Source organism: Phocoena sinus, chromosome 1 (assembly GCF_008692025.1).
Source record: "Phocoena sinus isolate mPhoSin1 chromosome 1, mPhoSin1.pri, whole genome shotgun sequence".
Taxonomy (NCBI): domain Eukaryota; kingdom Metazoa; phylum Chordata; class Mammalia; order Artiodactyla; family Phocoenidae; genus Phocoena; species Phocoena sinus.
In genome coordinates, this window is record NC_045763.1 from 157,798,887 (window position 1) to 157,817,849 (window position 18,963).

Consider the following 18,963-nt stretch of genomic DNA (forward strand, 5'->3'; position numbering starts at 1 on the left):
AATTAATTTTGGGAAATTCTCAGTAATTATTGCTTCTTTATAAGCAATATTATTGCTTCTTTATAAGCAAGAAATATTGCATATTTCTTTTCCTTTTTTTATTGTTCCACAATTCTTGGATATTCTCTTCTGTCTTTTTCATTCTTTTTCTTCTTTGCATTTCAGTTTGAGAAGTTTCTGTTGACAGTTCTTCAAGCTCACTGATTCTTTCCTTGGTTGTGTCCAGTCTAGGGACTTCCCTGGTGGTCCAGTGATTAAGACTCTGTGCTTCCACTGCAGGGGGTGCAAGTTCGATCCCTGGTTGGGGAACTAAGATCCTTCATGCCATGTGGCATGACCAAAAAATAGGGGGGAAAAAAAAGGTTGTGTCCAGTCTATTAATGAGCCCATCAAAGGCAATCTTCATTTCTACTACAGTGTTTTTGATTTCCAGCATTTTTATTTTTTTCTTAGTTTCCATTACCCATCTGTTCTTGCATGTAGACAACTTTTTCTGTTTGAGCCTTTAGCATGTTAATCATAATTATTTTAAACTCTCCATCTGATAATTCCAACATCGCTGCTATGTCCAAGGCTGGTTCTATGCTTGCTTAGCCTCTTGCATCTGTGTTTTAAGTCTTTTAGTATGCCTTCTAATTTTTTGTTGAATGCTGCACATGATGTACTGAGTAAAAGGAACTGAGGGAAATATGCATTTAGTGTGAGGTTTTTGTTTGTTGTAGGAGTTAGACTGTGTTTACTGTCTGCTGTTAGTATAGGTGTTAGAGGCTAAAATTTCCTCTAGTGTCCTGGTTTTTGTCTCTGCTGTTGTCTTTGGGCTTCCCTTGAGAATTCTTCTTAAATACATTCTGAGATGTGCAGTTATTTTAGTGTATTCCCTTGTTATGATATAAGAGCCCTTTTGATGTGGTGGTAGGGTATGGGAGTATGGGGAGCATTTTGTAGTCCTATGATTAGGTCTCAGTCTTTTAGTGACCCTGTGCCCCTTGGCTATGTCCTTCACAGTGTTTCTCAGTCTCCACCTCCCCTTAAGTGAGATGGCAAGGCTAGGAAGCTGGAGTTGGTTTTTTTCCCTTCCCCCAGGTCACTTAAGTTCTGAAAAAAAAACATGTTTTTTAGGCTCTGGTAAGATAGTTTCTCTTGAGGCAGGCCTGGGTAAAAAGAACAGAATGCTTTTTGGTTACTTTTCTTCTCCTACTGGAGGAAGCAGGAGGGGGATTTTCTCTAGTCTTTGCTGTAAGAACCTGGTAGTGTCATATAAAAGTGTAGGAGACACCTTCCCCCCAGAGATTGGGTCCTCCTGGAGTTTTTAACTCAAACTGGTCTACACTAAGCTTCCAGCATTTCATCAATTACTTTATTGATATATTTTTCTACCCTGGCACTGGTCCCCCCAGAAGTTTCTGCCCTGGTAGATTGTGTTTCTCAGGAGTGCCTGTCTGTCTTTCCGTTTTGAGGGATAATAGTTTTCCCTGTGACCTTATTTCTCTGATGGATCTAAGAAGACTCGTTGATTCTTCAGTTTGTTCAGCTTTTTTTCTTATTGTGAAGATGGGAGTGATGTCTTCCAAGCTGCTTATACGTCAGACCAACAACTGGAAGTATGCAATGTTTAATTACAGTTTTCAATTACAGCTTTGCCTTTTTTTCTGAATAAAATAATTGAATGGAATTTTCATATATTGTACAATAGTTTTTTGCACAACCAGTATAATAAAAAATGACTGCACAATTGTATTTGTAATGAAGATTAAGTTAAGTATTGTACCATCAATATATCAATATTTTTCACATTTTTTCAGGGTGAGATGTAACTTGATAGCTTTTCTAATTGCTGTATACTGGTAATTCTTTATATTATGCCCTGCACGGCCAAGGAAACACTCTTTAACAGCTCTCCACCAAACAATTTCACTCATAATTTCCTTCCATCTGGCTAGCAGTTCATAGGTATTCATTGTAACTTTCCTTGCCTTTCTATCTCAGTGTCCTCTATTATCTATGTAGTCCTCTGTCAATTTTCAACAAGTTATTGGCATTTGATCAAGAATAATAATCTTACCTTATTTTTCAGCAGTCTACCTCATTCTTAAAAGTCTTTTAGATAAACCTTTTCATTAAAGCATTTCTGTAAGCCTGCAAAAAATTGTCAGAAACCACACAGTCCTGTGATATGGCCATTAGCAGGTCCTCTACTATCTTCCCCCAGCCTTCTCTTTGTTAGCTAATGCTTGAGCTTCTTTCCTTGTCTAGATGTAATTATAATATTTCTGAAAAGGGGTAGACAGCATCAGTCTTCCATGCTTTATATCATATTGGATCATCTAGTAATCAACAAAAAAAAGCACTACTTAAAATTGCTTAATGTATGCAGTCCACAAGTGGCATTTCTTAAAATAAAAGAAAAAATGCGTAATGTATTTGGTTTTTGTTTCTGTTTTTTATAGGAGGAACTCTCTGGAATGAAAAATAGGGTACAAGTAATTGTGCTTGAAAATGAAAGGCTCCAACAAGAGCTGAAATCTCAAAGGCAAGAGGAAGCAATGAGGGAACAAACACTTCTGGATGCATCTGTGAGCATTTATTTAAACGATTAAACTAAAATACATAGTTTGAATGTTGCCTCCTACCCTTTCCCCCTGCCTTCTTAACTGCATAGATTTTTTTTCTGGCAGTTCGGCAGAAGTGCTATGCTGGTATTCACTTGGGGCCTCAAAAATTAAAATTCACTATTTTAATTTATTGGTGGAATGAATCCTCAAATGAAATGATGTAATGATGCCTAATATCCACTCCAGTTTCCTTTCCGAGCATACCATTTATGTTTTTTCCATATGGAAAGAGCAGGTCTGAAAGCAGGGAGTATGTAATATAGGAAGGATTTGGTTAAATCCAGCAACTGTTCAGAACTGTAGCTTAGAATTCTGTTGTATTTCTCTAAATTTTCTTTGGACTTTCAATTCCAATAAGTCTAGTTAGCATGGTGTAGCAGGAAGAGCACTGACCTGAGGGTCCAAGATTCAAAATGTTAATCTTCCCATTGTCCCTAACAAGCTGGGTGTTGAACAAGTAATTTTATGGGACTTTCAAGCATGAAACCTCATGAGTCCTCTGTTTATTTATTGGCATTTGAGAAATTCACCAATATTAGCAGTTCTTAACCTTTAATGTGAATGACAGTCACTTGGGATATTTGCTGACAGTGCAGATCCTTGGCTTCATTCCCTGAGAGTCTGATTCAGTTGGTCTGGGCTAAGTATTTGAGTTAAAAATATGAATTATTAGCAAGCTGCCAAAGTGAGTCTAGTATCAGTGGAGCACATTTTGAGGAACAGAGAATTAGATGATCTCTATAATTCTGTGACATAAAATTTTTATGATGATATTTAAATAAAGTTTAAGCTTAATATCTTTTATGAATTATCAGAGATACTTTTGCCTTAAAAATGTTTTTTACTCCTTTGCTATGGGATGTAGTTAATCACAGCTTATATTATTATATTATTAATATTAGTACTTAAAAATTTCATCTTAGTTTCTTATTATTTTGGTGTCAATTTGAAAATGATATAGCCATATAGAAAGTACTTAGAAGTAAGTTCATTTTTAAAATAAGTATATTCTTTTGCTTTTCCTCCAAATATGCAGTGAACAGTGACTCAGTTATTCATAGTCTTCAATATTTATACAATGGAAAGAAGTGGAAGATGGGGAAGTGAAATAAGAAAGGAAATTAGGCAGACAAGTGAATCAGAGGGCAAGAGAAGTGAGTAATGCAAAAGGGGAAGGAAATGATGGTAAACGCTCACATGCTTTGCCATGTGAACAAAGGAAACTTGCTAAAGAAAACTACAGATATACAGATTATAGAAAGGATAAAGTTGTAGAGAGGTTTTTGTTTAAACATTCACATGCACTAAAACATAGTGCTAATATTGAAACAGTTGTTGCAGATGTGTCAGGTGACCTTGATATCTATTTTAATGTTAGTCTTCTGTGTTATTTTGTTGTTACAGAATTGTTGCCCCCACTTTTTACTTGTGTAGGTGAATTGAGGCATTTCAGCAACCTATGCATGGTGTTGTATTGAGAGTTTTGAGGTAAATGAAACTATTTAGAATATCTTGAATATAAACAGATCAAGAGGTATTATCTTCTTTTTTTTCTGCACTCTTTTTAATGAGCCTATTACCATATTGATGGTAAATCTTGCCAAAGCTGTTGGCAGATTTGAATATATATTTTCAAAGTTTCTTAATGCTTTCTTTGGAAAAGTAATTGAAATAGTTATATAGTAAGAATTAGTATTTATTGATGACTACATGGCTGTGATATGCCGGGTACTGTATCAAGTACTTTCTTTACATTATATTATTTCCATTTTATGATAGCCACACAAGACAGGTGTTGTTATGTCTATTTTCAGGTGATTAAATTAAGGTACACAGCAGTTAAGTAACCAAAGCAACTGGTCTAATGTCGCAAAGCTGGGACTCAAACAAAGGACTATCTGACTCCACAAATCCATCTACCTGGCCTCGAATTACACTGCCTTTCTGCCTAGATTAGGAATAGCTTGTCAATATTGAACCAAACCATCTTCGTTTGCAATGGACTGGGACTTGGATGGCAGCCTACATGACTTTGAGCTTTTAGCCTAGTTTATGACCTAGCAGTTGAAGAAGCAAGCAGATTATTTCTAAAAAACTAAAACCATTCAAAGAGTACTTCATTTCCATCTTCATTTTTCATCATTTTTCCTTCTTAAGGGGCTTTTCTTGAGAGTTCAAAAAATTATATTAAAGTATGCTTTTTATTAGAAAATTTGGCATGTGTGGTCAATCAAAGATCTAGGAGATTTTTTTTTAAGTAGAAAATTTCTGAGCCATTTCTTTCCATGTCTCTTCTCATCCCCGTCCATTCCAACCCCTCCCCTCAGTTAAGAAATCAAAGGTTTTCAGTGATCTTCAGGGATGTAAATGTAATTTGATTTTTGAAATCTTGGTCAAATATCATTCGAGTTTTTTAAAAGCTATCTGTGAAAGAACAAAGTGTCAATTAGATTAGCACTTCTTTCCAAAGAAAACAATATTTTATATCATAAGTCAGTGATCTATAGTCTACACACTGTCTCCAATTTCTCCATAGGAAATTAGTACCACCCTCCTTCATTGCTCTGCAAGACTATTTTGAATGCAATCACATCTTGGGTGATTTTTTCCCTACCTACAGAATCAAGTTCAAGCTTATTAACATTGCACGCTTTATGTTTCAGACCCTTATTTAACTCTCTAGCTTCTTCCTTTTTTTGTTTTTTAATTTTTTTATTGAAGTATAGTTGATTTACAATGCTGTGCCAAACTCTGCTGTACACAAAGTGACTCAATTATACACTTACAGACATTCTTTTTTATATTCTTTTTCATTATGGTTTATCACAGGATATTGAATATAGTTCCCTGTGCTATACATTAGGACCTTGTTATTTATCTATTCTAAATGTAATAGTTTGTGTCTACCAATCCCAGAGTCCCAGTCCATCCCTCTCCCTCCCTCCTCCCCCTTGGTAACCACAAGTCTGTTCTCTATGTCTGTGAGTCTGTTTCTGTTTTGTAGATAGGTTCACTTGTGCCATACTTTAGATTCCACATATAAGTGATATCATATGGTATTTGTCTTTCTCTTTCTGACTTACTTTACTTAGTATGATAGTCTCTAGTTGCATCCATGTTGCTGCAAATGGCATTATTTCATTCTTTTTTATAGATGAGTAGTATTCCATTGTATATATGTACAACATCATCTTTATCCATTCATCTGTCGATGGACATTTAGGTTGTTTCCATATTTTGGCTGTTGTGAACAGTTAGAGCTTCATCTTCTGACATTCATTGCCTTGTGCTTCAACCTTTAGTAATGCTGAATTGCCTACAGGTCTCTGGCAGGCACCATGCTGTTTCACGCCTCTGTGAGTTTTCTCATGATGTTCTCTCTTCTTGGCATGCCCTTCCCATCTAGCATACTCTTTTTCACCCTTCAGATATCATACCAGTGTCAAAACTTCTCCAGAAAACTTTCCTTGAATCTCCAGTTGCTCTTAGTATCCCTCTTCTGTTCTGGCGTAGTCCCCCATGCACACCTCTGGCCTAGCACTTGCCTTGTTAAATTGAAATTATCTGCTTGGGTGTTTCTCTTCTTCATTAGTCTGTAAACTCCTTGAGGATAATATTGGTCTTGCTCATTTTTACCCCCCTCCCCAAGCTTTTAGCACAGTGCCTGAATATAGTAGGTACTACACAGATGTTTGCATTAAACTGAACTTCCCAAAGAATATGGAATAGAATCTCAGAATACTACTTTGGATGAATGCAGTTTACTACATTCTAACATATGACACTGCAGTATACTTCTGTGTTTGGGGACATGTCCTCTCTTATTAATACTACTGTGTCCCTTGGCCCTTAGCAGGAGTTCAATAATTACTTGTTGAATAAATTAATATAAGTATTTTAGTTCTTGATTCACACATAAATCACCCAGTTCTTTGGGCTGCTTATTTCATTGAATGTTGAAAGAATGCCAAAGTTCGCAAGCTGACAGTGAGTTCACCAAATTCAGTCTGTAGGCATGTTTTGTTTGTTTGAAAAACTGACTCAATATTTAACACTGTTTCAGTTGAAGAGCCAGATAGCTGCCTCATCTTTTTAAAAATCAAAAGATTTTTTGGTAATGTGAGTTGGTATTCCCACATGGCAGCCATTGACTGAAACTGAGTAGTGACTACTTCCTTTGGTTGCTCTGTCATGGCCCCAACCATTACTTTCTGAGTCCTTGACGTTCAGGCTGCATGTCAGTTCTATTTATCACCATGCACTGTTTTTCTTATTGAAGAGAAATAATTTTCTGAAAAGGCAGAAGAGCATAGTGGTTTAGGACTTTGGAGCTAGAATGCCAGTATTCAGATCCTAGCTCTGCTACCTATTAGCTGCTTTCTACCTCTGTGACTTTTAGCAGTTACTCTGTGTGACTCAGTTTCCCCATCTATAAAATGGAGATAACAGTGAAACTTCTCTCATAGGATTGTTGTAATGATTAAATGTGTTAATACATGTGGAAGACATAAAACGGTGTCTGGCACATAGTAAACATAAACATCATATGTATTATTATTATTATTAGTCATGCCTTTATGAAATGTGGAAAATGAAAAACAAACCAAGAGAGGTTTATGTGTTTCAAGAGTATATGTCTTCAAAGAAGTAAGAGATAAGTTCATTTGTTCAATATACTGATATCTACCCCTCTTTGCTCATTTACATTATTGCCTGTACCTATAGGAATGTGACTTTGTAACACTTGTTTGGAATATGACCCTAATAGCTTGAAAATGTAAAATAATTCTTGATTTGTATTTATAAGCATCTGCTCTTTTTCTTATTCCTTTCATCACAGATAATAATCAGTATTCCATTTGTAAAGTATGTATATTGATTTAAAGTTAAAGGTTGAATGCAAGTACTTTCACATTTTATTTTAGGGAAACATACAGAATTCTTGGATTACAACAGGTGAAGATTCTAGGGTGGATGAAGCTGCCAAGAGATCGTTTTCCCATGGGAATGCAGATATTAACAAAGCTGCATCTGCTAGTGAGGCTGAAAAATGGAAACTAGAACTGGTGAGTATTTGGGTACTTCTCTCTTAGGCATCTACTTTTTTGGGTACTTTTTTATTGTGGTAAATATATATAACACAAAATTTGCTATTTTAACCATTTAAAAATTTAAGTGTATAATTTATTTACACTAAGTACATTCACAGTGTTGTGCAACATCAACGCTATTCATTTCCAGAACTTTTTCATTATCCCAAACAAAAACTCTACCCATTAAACAATAACTCCCATTCACTTCTCCTTGCAACCCTTGGTAATAACCTCTTCTACTTTCTGTGTTTGAGTTTGCCTATTCTAGGTACTTCACGTAAGTGGAATCAAATAATATTTCTCCTTTCATCTGGCTTGTCTCATTTAGCATAGAGTTTTCAAGTTTCATCCATGTTGTAACGTGTATCATAATTTTATTCCTTTTTTAAAAAATTTTATTTATTTATTTTTGGCTGTGTTGAGTCTTCGTTTCTGCGCAAGGGCTTTCTCTAGTTGCAGCGAGTGGGGGCCGCTCTTCATCGCGGTGCATGGGCCCCTCACTGTCGCGGCCTCTCTTGTTGCGGAGCACAAGCTCCAGATGCGCAGGCTCAGTAGTTGTGGCTCACGGGCCCAGTCACTCCGCGACATGTGGGATCCTCCCCGACCAGGGCCCAAACCCGTGTCCCCTGCATTGGCAGGCAGATTCTCAACCACTGCGCCACCAGGGAAGCCCCTCATTTCTTTTTAAGGGTGAATAATATTCCATTGTACATATATACCACACTTTGTTTATCCATTCATTTGTTAATTTGTTGGGGGGGTTTCAGCCTATTGGCTATTGTGAATAAGGCTGCTATGAACATTGTTGCACAAGTATCTGTTTGAGGCCATACTTTCAAGGCATTTGGATATATACTCAGAAATGGAATTGTTGGATCATTTGGTAATTCTTCATTCTTTTTTCTTTCTGCTTCTCAGACTCAATAATTTCAATTTTCCTATCTTCAGATTTACTGATTCTTTGTTCTGCTGCCCATATCTTCCCTAAAATCTCTTTAGTGAATTTTTCATTTTAGTTTTAGTTGTTTTCATCTCCAGAATTAGTTTGGTTCCCTTTTATAATTTGTTTTCCTGACTTCCTTTAGTTCTTTGTCCATGTTTTCTCTTAGCATTTTGAGCATATTTAAGACAGTTGTTTTAAAGTTTTGGTCTAGTAAGTCTGATGTCTATAGTTTCATAAGCATGGTTCCTGTAAATTTATTCTATTTCATTGAGTGAGCCATGTTTTCCTCTTTCTTTGTATGCCTGGTGATTTTTTTTGTTGTTGAAAATTGAGCATTGAAGTGTTATACTGTGGTAACTCTGGAAATCAGATATCCCATTTTTTTAAGGTTTGTTATCTTTTTTATTGTTGAAGGCTATAGTAGTCCTTTCGTTTTAAGAGTTTTCCAGACTATTTCTGTAGAAACTATTCCTTGTCACGTGTGATCATTGAGGTCTCTGTTTCATTAGCTCATGGTCAGCTGATGTTTGACAGATTTCTTTGCCAGGAGCTGAAACAAACAACAACAAGAAGAACACCAAAAAGCCCCCCAAAGTAGAAGAACCAACTCTCCAAGTCTTTGCAGTTTGGCTGTGCTGGTCTTCAGCATTCAGCTAGGCTTTCCCTGAGCCTAGAGATCAGCCTGAGTGAAAGCTTCAGGTCTTCTTAGGACTTTTCTGAGCATGCATTTTCCCTGGGCATGTTTGTGGCTTTCTAAATTCCCCCTATACACAGATTCTTTTTTTTTTTTTTTTTTTTTTTTTGAGTTACTCGGGCCTCTCACTGTTGTGGCCTCTCCCGTTGCGGAGCACAGGCTCCGGATGCGCGGGCTCAGCGGCCATGGCTCACGGGCGCAGCCGCTCCGCGGCATGTGGGATCTTCCCGGACCGGGGCACGAACCCATGTCCCCTGCATCGGCAGGCGGACTCTCAACCACTGCGCCACCAGGGAAGCCCCACAGATTCTTTTGAATGTCCTAATTTCCCAAAGAGTCTAAAATAATTCTATTTTAAGATCAAATGATACTTTTAAATCCTCTGATCTGGGTAAAAACAACACCAAAAATGGAATGTTCTAGGGAATATAGAGGGAATCACAGTTCTGCTGTCATTATCATCTACAGGTGTTGTTATAGTTTTCTAAAGGCTCTTTCTGGCCCAAATCTCCCTGCTCTTTCTCATTCCCTAATCCAAGCTTTATTCTACTATTTAGGAAAGAGTTCTTTTCTTTAAAAAAAAAAATCTGAAAGACTAAATTATATGTTTTTTTCCAGCTGAATAAACTATAATATCTACTTAATACCCATAGGATTAAGACCAATCTCCCAAGCCATCTACAATTTACTTCAAACTACATTTCCAGACTCACTTCTCACTCTTCTGTCACGTTCACAAGTATTGGCTATAAGCATGCAGACTACTCACTACTTGCTACTTCATAAACTTATTTCCCAATTCCATTTCTCTTTGAAGAATTGACTTTGGTTTATGCAATCATCCCTACCTAAAATGTTTCCTTCTTATCCTCTACATATTGAAATGTTTCCAGCCTGCCAAACTTAGTTCAAGTGTCCCCTCCCATCCTACCTTCCCTGATTACATGCTTCCATTCCTCCTTTTCTCACATTAGAATTATTTTCCCTCTTATGTCTTCTCTTAGTGTTCTATGTATAACTATTATAGGTTCATTGTTTTTATCCTGTGTGTGTCAAAGGTCACATCTGTGTGCATTTGTGTGCTTTATGTTCCAAATCTTTCTCACTTTTTTCAAGGATTTCACTCTTACACTTACCTCCTCTTGTTCTTGTATCTTTTATCCCTCGTGACTGGTTTATTTTCAGCCAAATATGTGCTTCACTAGCTCCCATCTACAAAGCAAACAAACACAAAATATATTCTCTTCGTCCTACATTTCCTTTGAACTATCACCCAGTTGCTCCCCTTCATACCAACGTCTTTCCACACAGTTGTCTATACTCATGCCTCTGTTCTTCACCTCCCATTCTCTCTTCAACATACCTTATTTGAGCTTCTCCCCACCTATATTCCCCTAAAATGTTTCTTTTCAAGGTCATTAATAACCTCCACATATCAGTCCTCATCTTCCTGAACCTTGGAGCAGCATTCTGTAATATGTACGTTAGTTGATCATACCATCCTTTGATTTTTCTAATGAAAGATTTTTTTTTTTTTTTTTTTTTTTTTTTTTTTTTGCGTTACGCGGGCCTCTCCCGTTGCGGAGCATAGGCTCCAGACGCGCAGGCTCAGCGGCCATGGCTCACAGGCCCAGCCGCTCCGCGGCATGTGGTATCTTCCCGGACCGGGGCATGAACCCATGTCCCCTGCATCAGCAGGCGGACTCTCAACCACTGCACCACCAGGGAAGCCCTCTAATGAAACAATTTAACATAAATTCAGAAAAGTATGCGAAACAAAAATGTACAGCTTAATGATATATCTCCAAATGAACAAGCATATAATTGTCACCTGTAAGATGTCTAACATTACCATGTCCCAGAAGCCCTGTTCATGCCCACTCCCAGTCACTGCCCCTTCATTCTCTTAAAGCTAATCACTATCTTGACTTTTATGAAAATTGATCTCTAAGCATGATCCCCAAACACTCGAATTGATTTCTGCCTGGCTTTTAAAACATTACATAAATTGAATCATGTAGTACATATTCTTTTTTGTCTAGACTTTTTTGTTCAACATTATATTTGATAGATTCATACATGTAGTTGCATGTGTTAGAAGTTTGTTTATTTTCATTGATGGGTCTACTGTATGACTATAACACAATCTATGTATCCATTCTATTGTTGAAAGACATTTATATTTTTTCAGTTCGGGGCTATTGTGAATATTGCTGCTACGAACATTCTTTTATATGTCTATTGGTGTGCATTGCATACATTTACGTTGGGTATGTACCTTGGTGTGGCACTGTTGGTCGTAGTGTATATATATGTTCGATTTGAGAGATAAGGGCAAACTTTTCCAAGGTGGTTTTTACCAGTTTACACTTCTGTCAGCAGCGTATGAGTGATACCATTGCCCTGTATCCTTGCCAACACTTGATATTCTGTTTTTCTGATGGGCTTGTAGTGCCATCTCATTGTGATTTTCATTTTCATTTCTCTGATTACTCGTGTGATTGAATATCTTCTCATATATTTATTGGCCATTTGATGTGCTCTTTTGTGAGATGCCTGTTCTAATATCCTACTTATTGTTTTGAATTATCTGTCAATGTTTCTTTGAAGTTCTTAATATATTATGGATACAAGCCCTTTGTTGGTTATATCTGTTAAAACATATTTTCTTACTTTTATGGCTTGCCTTGGAACTCTCTTGAGAGTTTTTGTTTTCTCTTTCTTGATTAGAATTTCTTAATTTTAATGTGGTCCAATTTATCAGTGTTTTCCCTTTATTTTTTTAGTGCCTTTTGTGTCCTATATAAAAAGTGTTTCCCTACCCCCAAGTCATGAAGATATTCTCCTGTATTATCTTTCAGAAACTTAATAATCTTGCTTTTTACATTTAGAACTACAGTGTACGTGGAATTTATTTTTGTATCTGATGTGAAGTGTAGGGGGTTACTTCTTCCATAGGGTTATTTATATATCACAGCACCACTGTTGAAAAGACAATCATTCGCCTGCCACGTTTGTTATAAAACAGGTGTGTGTATATGTGTGAGTCTGTTTCTGGGCTTTGTGTTTTATTTCCTTGGTGTCTGTGCTACTACTTCTTTGTGCTACTACTATTCTGTCTTGATTCTTATAACCCTGCATCTGGTAGACCAAGTCTTCCAACATTGTTCATTGACCTGAAGAATGTCCTGACTGTTTCTTGCCTTTTGCATTTACAAGTACATTTTAGAGTTAATTTGTCAAGTTTCAGAAAGCCATTAAGTGGTTTTGATTGAGATTACATTTTAAGGTATAGGTCATTTTTTGGGGGGAGGAATTGATATCTTTACAGTAATATATTGTGAAATATTAAAATCATGTATCACTCTATTTAGGTCATCTTTAATTTTTGTCAATAATCTTTTATAATTTCTGAGTAAAGGTCTTATACATCTTTCTTTAGAATTAATTTCTAGTTATTATATTATCATAAACAGCATACATATTTAAAATTTTTCATTTTATAACTCAAGGCAAAAGAAATGCTGGTATAGAGAAAAGCACATGGTTTTTTGTATTTTGACTGATTCCTACTTTATTTTGAAAGTAGTGTTAGCAGGGTATTTTTTCCCTATCCTTTTACTTTTAACATAGTTGTATTTTCATATTTAATATGGGTTTCTTGTGGACAGCATATAGTTGAGTTTTGCTTTTTTTATCCAATCTGACAATATCTTTCCTTTAAATGTGATTATTTATATACTTGGGTTTAAATCCGCTATCTCGCTGTGTCTTTTTTTTCCCCATCTACTATTTCTTCACCTTTTTTTTTCTGCCTTCTTTTGAATTAGTTGAACATTTTAATGGTTCTATTTACCTCCTTTTCTCAGTCTGGAAAAATCTTTAGCATCAGCTTTCACCTGGTTGCTCAATTCAGCAACCCAGGGTTATTTTTAATGTCTTTTTCTCCCCCACATCTATTCAATCATGAAATTCTGTCAACTTTACATGACATGATAGAAAGCCTAGAAGGGAACATAGGCAAATCATTCTCTGACATAAATTGTAGCAATATTTTCTTAGATCAGTCTCCCAAGGCAAAAGAAATGAAAGCAAAAATAAACAAGTGGGACCTAAAAGCTTTTGCACAGCAAAGGAAACCAGCAACAAAATGTATGGAAAAGGAGAAAATATCTATAAATGATGTGACCAACAAGGGGTTAATATCCAAAAATACAAACAGCTAATATAACTCAATATCAAAAAAACAAACAACCCAATAAAAAAATGGGCAGAAGACCTAAATAGACATTTTCCCAAAGAAGACATACAGATAACCAACAGGCACATGAAAAGAGATTGTTAGAGAAATACAAATCAAAACCACCATGAGTTATCACCTCACACTGGTCAGAATAGCCATCATCAAAAAGTCTACAAATAGGGGCTTCCCTGGTGGCACAGTGGTTGAGAGTCTGCCTGCCGATGCAGGGGACACGGGTTTGTGCCCCGTTCTGGGAAGATCCCAAATGCCGTGGAGCGGCTAGGCCTGTGAGCCATGGCCGCTGAGCCTGTGCAACCAGAGCCTGTTCTCCGCAACAGGAGAGGCCAGAACAGTGAGAGGCAAAACGTCTACAAATAATAAATGCTGGAGAGGGTATGGAGAGAAGGGAACCCTCATACACTGTTGGAGGGAATGTAAACTGGTGCAGCCACTATGGGAAACAGGATGGAGGTTCCTTAAAAAACTCAAAATAGAGCTACCATATGATCCAGCAATCCCACTCCTGGGTATTTATCTGAAAAAAATGAAACCTCATATTTGAGAAGACACATGCACCCCAATGTTCATAGCAGCACTATTTACAATAGCCAAGATGTGGAAACAACTCAAGTGCCCATCAACAGACAATTGGCTTAAGAAGATATGTGTATATATATATATACATATAGATAAAATGGAATATTACTCTGCCATAAAAAGAATGAAACATTGCATTTGCAGCAACATGGATGGGCCTAGAGAATATTATACTTAGTGAAGTAAGTCAGGCAGACAAATACAAACACTATATGATATCACTTATATGTGAAATCTAAAAAATAATACAAATGAATCTATATACAAAACAGAAATCGACTCACAGACATAGAAAACAAACTTACAGTTACCGAGGGAGGGAAGGAGAGACAAATTAGGAGTATGGGATTAACAGATGCAAACTCCTATGCATAAAATAAATAGGCAAGAAGGATTTACTGTATAACACAGGGAATTATATTCAATATCTCATAATAACCTATAATTGAATGTAATCTGAAAAAATGTATATAATTAAATCACTTGGCTGTGGACCTGAAACATATACAATATTGTAAATCAACTATACTTTAATAAAATAAATAAAACAAAATAAAATTTAACACTAAGACTTCCCTGGTGGCGCAATGGTTAAGAATCCGCCTGCCAATGCATGGGACATGGGTTCAAGCCCTGTTTGGGGAAGATCCCATATGCCGCAGAGCAACTAAGCCTGTGCACCACAATTACTGAACATGCGCTCTAGAGCCTGTGAGCCATAGCTACTGAGCTCATGTGCCTAGAGCCCATGCTCCACAAGAGAAGCCACCACAATGAGAAGCCTGTGCACCTCAATGAAGAGTAGCCCTCGCTCACCACAACTAGAGAAAGCCCGCATGCAGCAACAAAGACCCAATGCAGCCAAAAATAAATAAATAAAATAAATAAATTCATAGAAAAATAAATAAATAAAATTTAACACTAAAGAGAAAAAAATTCAATTTTACTTTTATACTGCTTTGTACTAAATCTTTTTTATTTTTGTTGCTTGATTTCTCTTGTTCATGCACTTATCTCTCACCTATTGATGTTTATTTGCAATGTCTTCATTTGTGATGATCCCCTTTTTCCACGCTTCAGAGTAATTTAAGATTCAATACCGATAAAAAGATTTCAATGTCCATCTAATACATCAACTACATAGAGACTTTTATTTAGTTGTATAGACTAAATAAAAGTCTTCATATTTTTATTCTTCTCACTGACCACCTTACCTAATCAGCCCATCTCTATCTACGCTTCCACCTAGCATTCTACATTCTAGTGATACTGATTGGCCAAATATATAGCATGCCTTCTCCAGCTTCTGTGCCTTTTGCTCTATTGGAAATCATCCTTCAAGTCTTTGCATCTCCTCCAATGAAGGCTTCTGTACTTCTCTTCAGCTGAATTACAAGTTCCTGCCTTTCTGATTTCATTTTACCTTCTGTATTTTCATTAGAGTAAATTATAAATAGTTGTAATTATTCATCTGTCTTTCTGTTCCTTCTTAAATCTCCTGGAGGTTAATGGTGTCTTCGTCTTAGAAACCCAATAAATATATGTTGAATTAAAGAAAAACTGGTTATCAGCAGAGGCTTATAGATTGTATATCACTTTGGTCTGTCGTCCTGTGATTTATAGCATCCTTTTTATCATTCATCCGGCACATATTTTTTGGTATGTCAGCTATGCAGCAGTCACAATGGGAGATTCCAGGAAGATTTGATTCTTGTCCTCATGGACCTTACAGGTTATAATTGGTTTTGCCTAGAGTCACACTTCTTTAAAATTAAGAACTGATGTATGCAATTTTGAAAAAAAAATTTTGTTAGTAATCACCATTTTATGACTCAGTAGTTCTCTGCAGGCTTCCGCTCAATAAAAATAAGAGTATTTGGGGTGGACTAGGGAAAGTGATTCCAGAGGGGACACAATGATTTTCCTCTTGGGTAAAAAGAAATTAATTTAATATTAATAATTAAAATTTGCTTATAAAACACAGGGCATGGAGAAATATACTTTTTTTTTTCTTTTCTAAAGGAGAGACTAAAACTTACTTATGAGGAAAAGAGTAAAATCCTGGAATCTCAATTGATGTTTTTGAGGTAAAGTATTATCATCTATTTAAAGTTATTGGCAAAACCATAATGATCTTAAAAATATGTTTGAATGTTTGCTGAAATGCCAGTTTTAGCCAGTATAGGAATTAATTGATGATATTTTATATGCAATATATGAAATTTGCTAAGAATGGTAAAGGATAAGGGGATTTGTGAAGTCCTTTTTCAAATCCCATTTCAAAGAACTGTGAGCTAAATTATAAATTTTATCCCTTCATCAGTTGTAAAATATTTGTGTTTTCCCATAGAAAAAAGAATCAGAAGCTGCTCTTATGGAAATTATGTTTTTAAAATAAAATAGTATAAATAAAGCACTTTAATTTTCAAATTACAAGCAAGTATTTTTTTCCTCTGTAGGTAGTCTTCATCTAATTTTTAAATTGCAACAATAATATAATAGTTTGAGTATTTGTATACATGGTGAATTTGAGTATATATGAATTTTCATGTACTTTTTGATATGTTATCAAAAATCCCAATAAAACCTATATATTATAGATTAACCATTAGTGCTTTGTTATATGAGTAGGAAAAGATAGGAGTTAATTTTTTTTAATTAAAGGTTAATTGAAATAGTGGTAATGAAATATTTTCAAGTAGAATAACCTTTAAAATATTTTTATAATTTTATTTTAATAAGTCCAATATGAATTAAAATTTAACATCTTCCAGGCTGTACATTGTCTAGAGACATAACTAGAGTAATACTAAGAACCAGAACTCATGGCTTTTGTTGCAAATGTTATTATTCATTTATTTTAATATACTCTTATGCTTTTCATGCCTCATAAGGTTGAGAATTTCTCTAGAGATCTTTACTAGAGCTTTCATGAAGAAACCTAAACTTTTAAAAGGTGGTCTAATTTTTGGTTTCTTGATTTGCTATATGTTGATTTCTATTGTGTTTTGGTTCTTCAGTTTTTAAAGTGATATATTTCTAGGTCATTATATTTTTGCGAATGTGACTTATTTTGTCTCATTCACAATTCAACTATGCAATCTTTAATTACTTTAAAACGTCACTTTGCAATGGACCAGACTTTGTTTCCTGCATTCTTCTGTTTCCTCATTTTCTTTTAGTATAATTTAAGATAATTTAAAGAAGCATTTTCTTAAAGAAAGAAATAACATCACTACTCTTATAAACTCTGGTTTTATGTTACCTATTTGTTTTTAATTTTCTTTTTGCCATTTCATGTAACTGAATCTACTTGAGTGTTTTGAATTTGAACCTGACAGAAATAGTAATGGAGACTCTGACTTTGGAATGTACTTCTAAAGTTCTTTTTAAGCCTTTGAAAGTCAGACTTTTTCTACATGATAAGTAGAAAGAAAACTTATTATGTTGTAGATATCATCTTGGGAATAGGACATCAACAGCTCCTGTTTTTCTGCTTCAGCGTGTCATTAGATTAGCTTTTTTTAACCCTTAGATTTCCTGTAGATCTTTCCCACCTCTCCCAGGCTGTCTCAAAGCCCCCTAAATCCCAAGAGTCGAGGTAGTATGTGACAGCCAGGTGTCTTGATTATTGGCTTCTCCTTTGTGACAGTGAACAAATTAGGATGGCTATAAATCTCTGAATTTAATAGAAACAGCAGAGTAGTCTGAGCCAGAGATAAAGTGCCTGCCTTCAGCAGTCTAAGAATTTAAGAACAACTTTTTCCTTTTTAAGTTAGGAAGTTTTAAAAAAATACAACATGAAAGGGATGTGTATGCAAGGAAGCTCAGTTACCCAAGTTGACTTTACCAAAGCTTTTTTGGGAGGAGGAGGAAAATATAACCCATATACTGGTCTTTTAATCCTTGACAAGTCAACTTGGAGAAAAACCTCATCCAAGAGCTATCCCATTAAAACAAACAAAAAGCACACACACACAGTTCCTCAGCCCTTTCTTTACCAAGTTGCATATTTCCAGCTAATAGCTGCTACTTATGAAATCTTATGTCTGGCAAGTTCTAACTTCTTTCTGTAGCCCACTCTCTTTTGAAGCAGTTCTTTGTAGATTAGATAATTTTTTTTGAATTTTATTTTATTTATTTTTTTATACAGCAGGTTCTTATTAGTTATCTATTTTATACATATTAGTGTATATATGTCAGTCCCAATCTCCCAATTCATCCCACCACCACCACTGCTCCCCCACCCACTGCTTTCCTCCCTTGGTGTCCATACGTTTGTTCTCTACATCTGTGTCTCTGGATAATTTTCTTTTTTTTTTTACTGAAGAAAAATGAACAGTAATAAATTACTCATGCATAAAATCCATTTTCTTTATGTGATCTTTTAAGGTTGTCTTTACAAATTTTAAGGGGTGAACATTTGAAATAGGGTATTTCCCTCAATTCAAGGATATTGTGTTATGTTGCTCCACCCCTTTATTAAGAGAAACTATTTAGGATTTGTGTTTGGAGTTTTATTTTTTTGTGTGGAGATAGGATCCTGTGAAAAAAAAGCCAGTATCAGAGGCAGACTAATCTGTTAAAATCTTAAAACAACTTGAAATTTAATATTTTCAAGGCTCATTTTATTCAAAGTGTCAATTAGGATAATCACACCTACATTTTAGGGCTGTGGTAAGAACTAATAAGGTACTGTATGTAAAGCACCTAATAAGGTAAGCACCAGTAAATGATAGTAGTTATTACTATGATGATACATTTAGAAGTAGTATACTTTT

General features: G+C 35.6%; 1 protein-coding gene across 6 annotated transcripts in view; it reads left to right on the top strand.

Annotated features, from left to right (window-relative positions):
• SDCCAG8 (SHH signaling and ciliogenesis regulator SDCCAG8) overlaps nucleotides 1–18,963 on the top strand; it is a 262,756-nt gene that overhangs the window by 31,813 nt on the left and 211,980 nt on the right. For all 6 annotated transcript variants that reach the window (XM_032643294.1, XM_032643360.1, XM_032643209.1 and 3 more), the window contains exons 5-7: nucleotides 2,448–2,573; nucleotides 7,538–7,678; nucleotides 16,205–16,269. In XM_032643294.1, coding sequence (XP_032499185.1) covers nucleotides 2,448–2,573; nucleotides 7,538–7,678; nucleotides 16,205–16,269 — 332 coding nt within the window. The remainder of the gene's footprint in view (nucleotides 1–2,447; nucleotides 2,574–7,537; nucleotides 7,679–16,204; nucleotides 16,270–18,963) is intronic.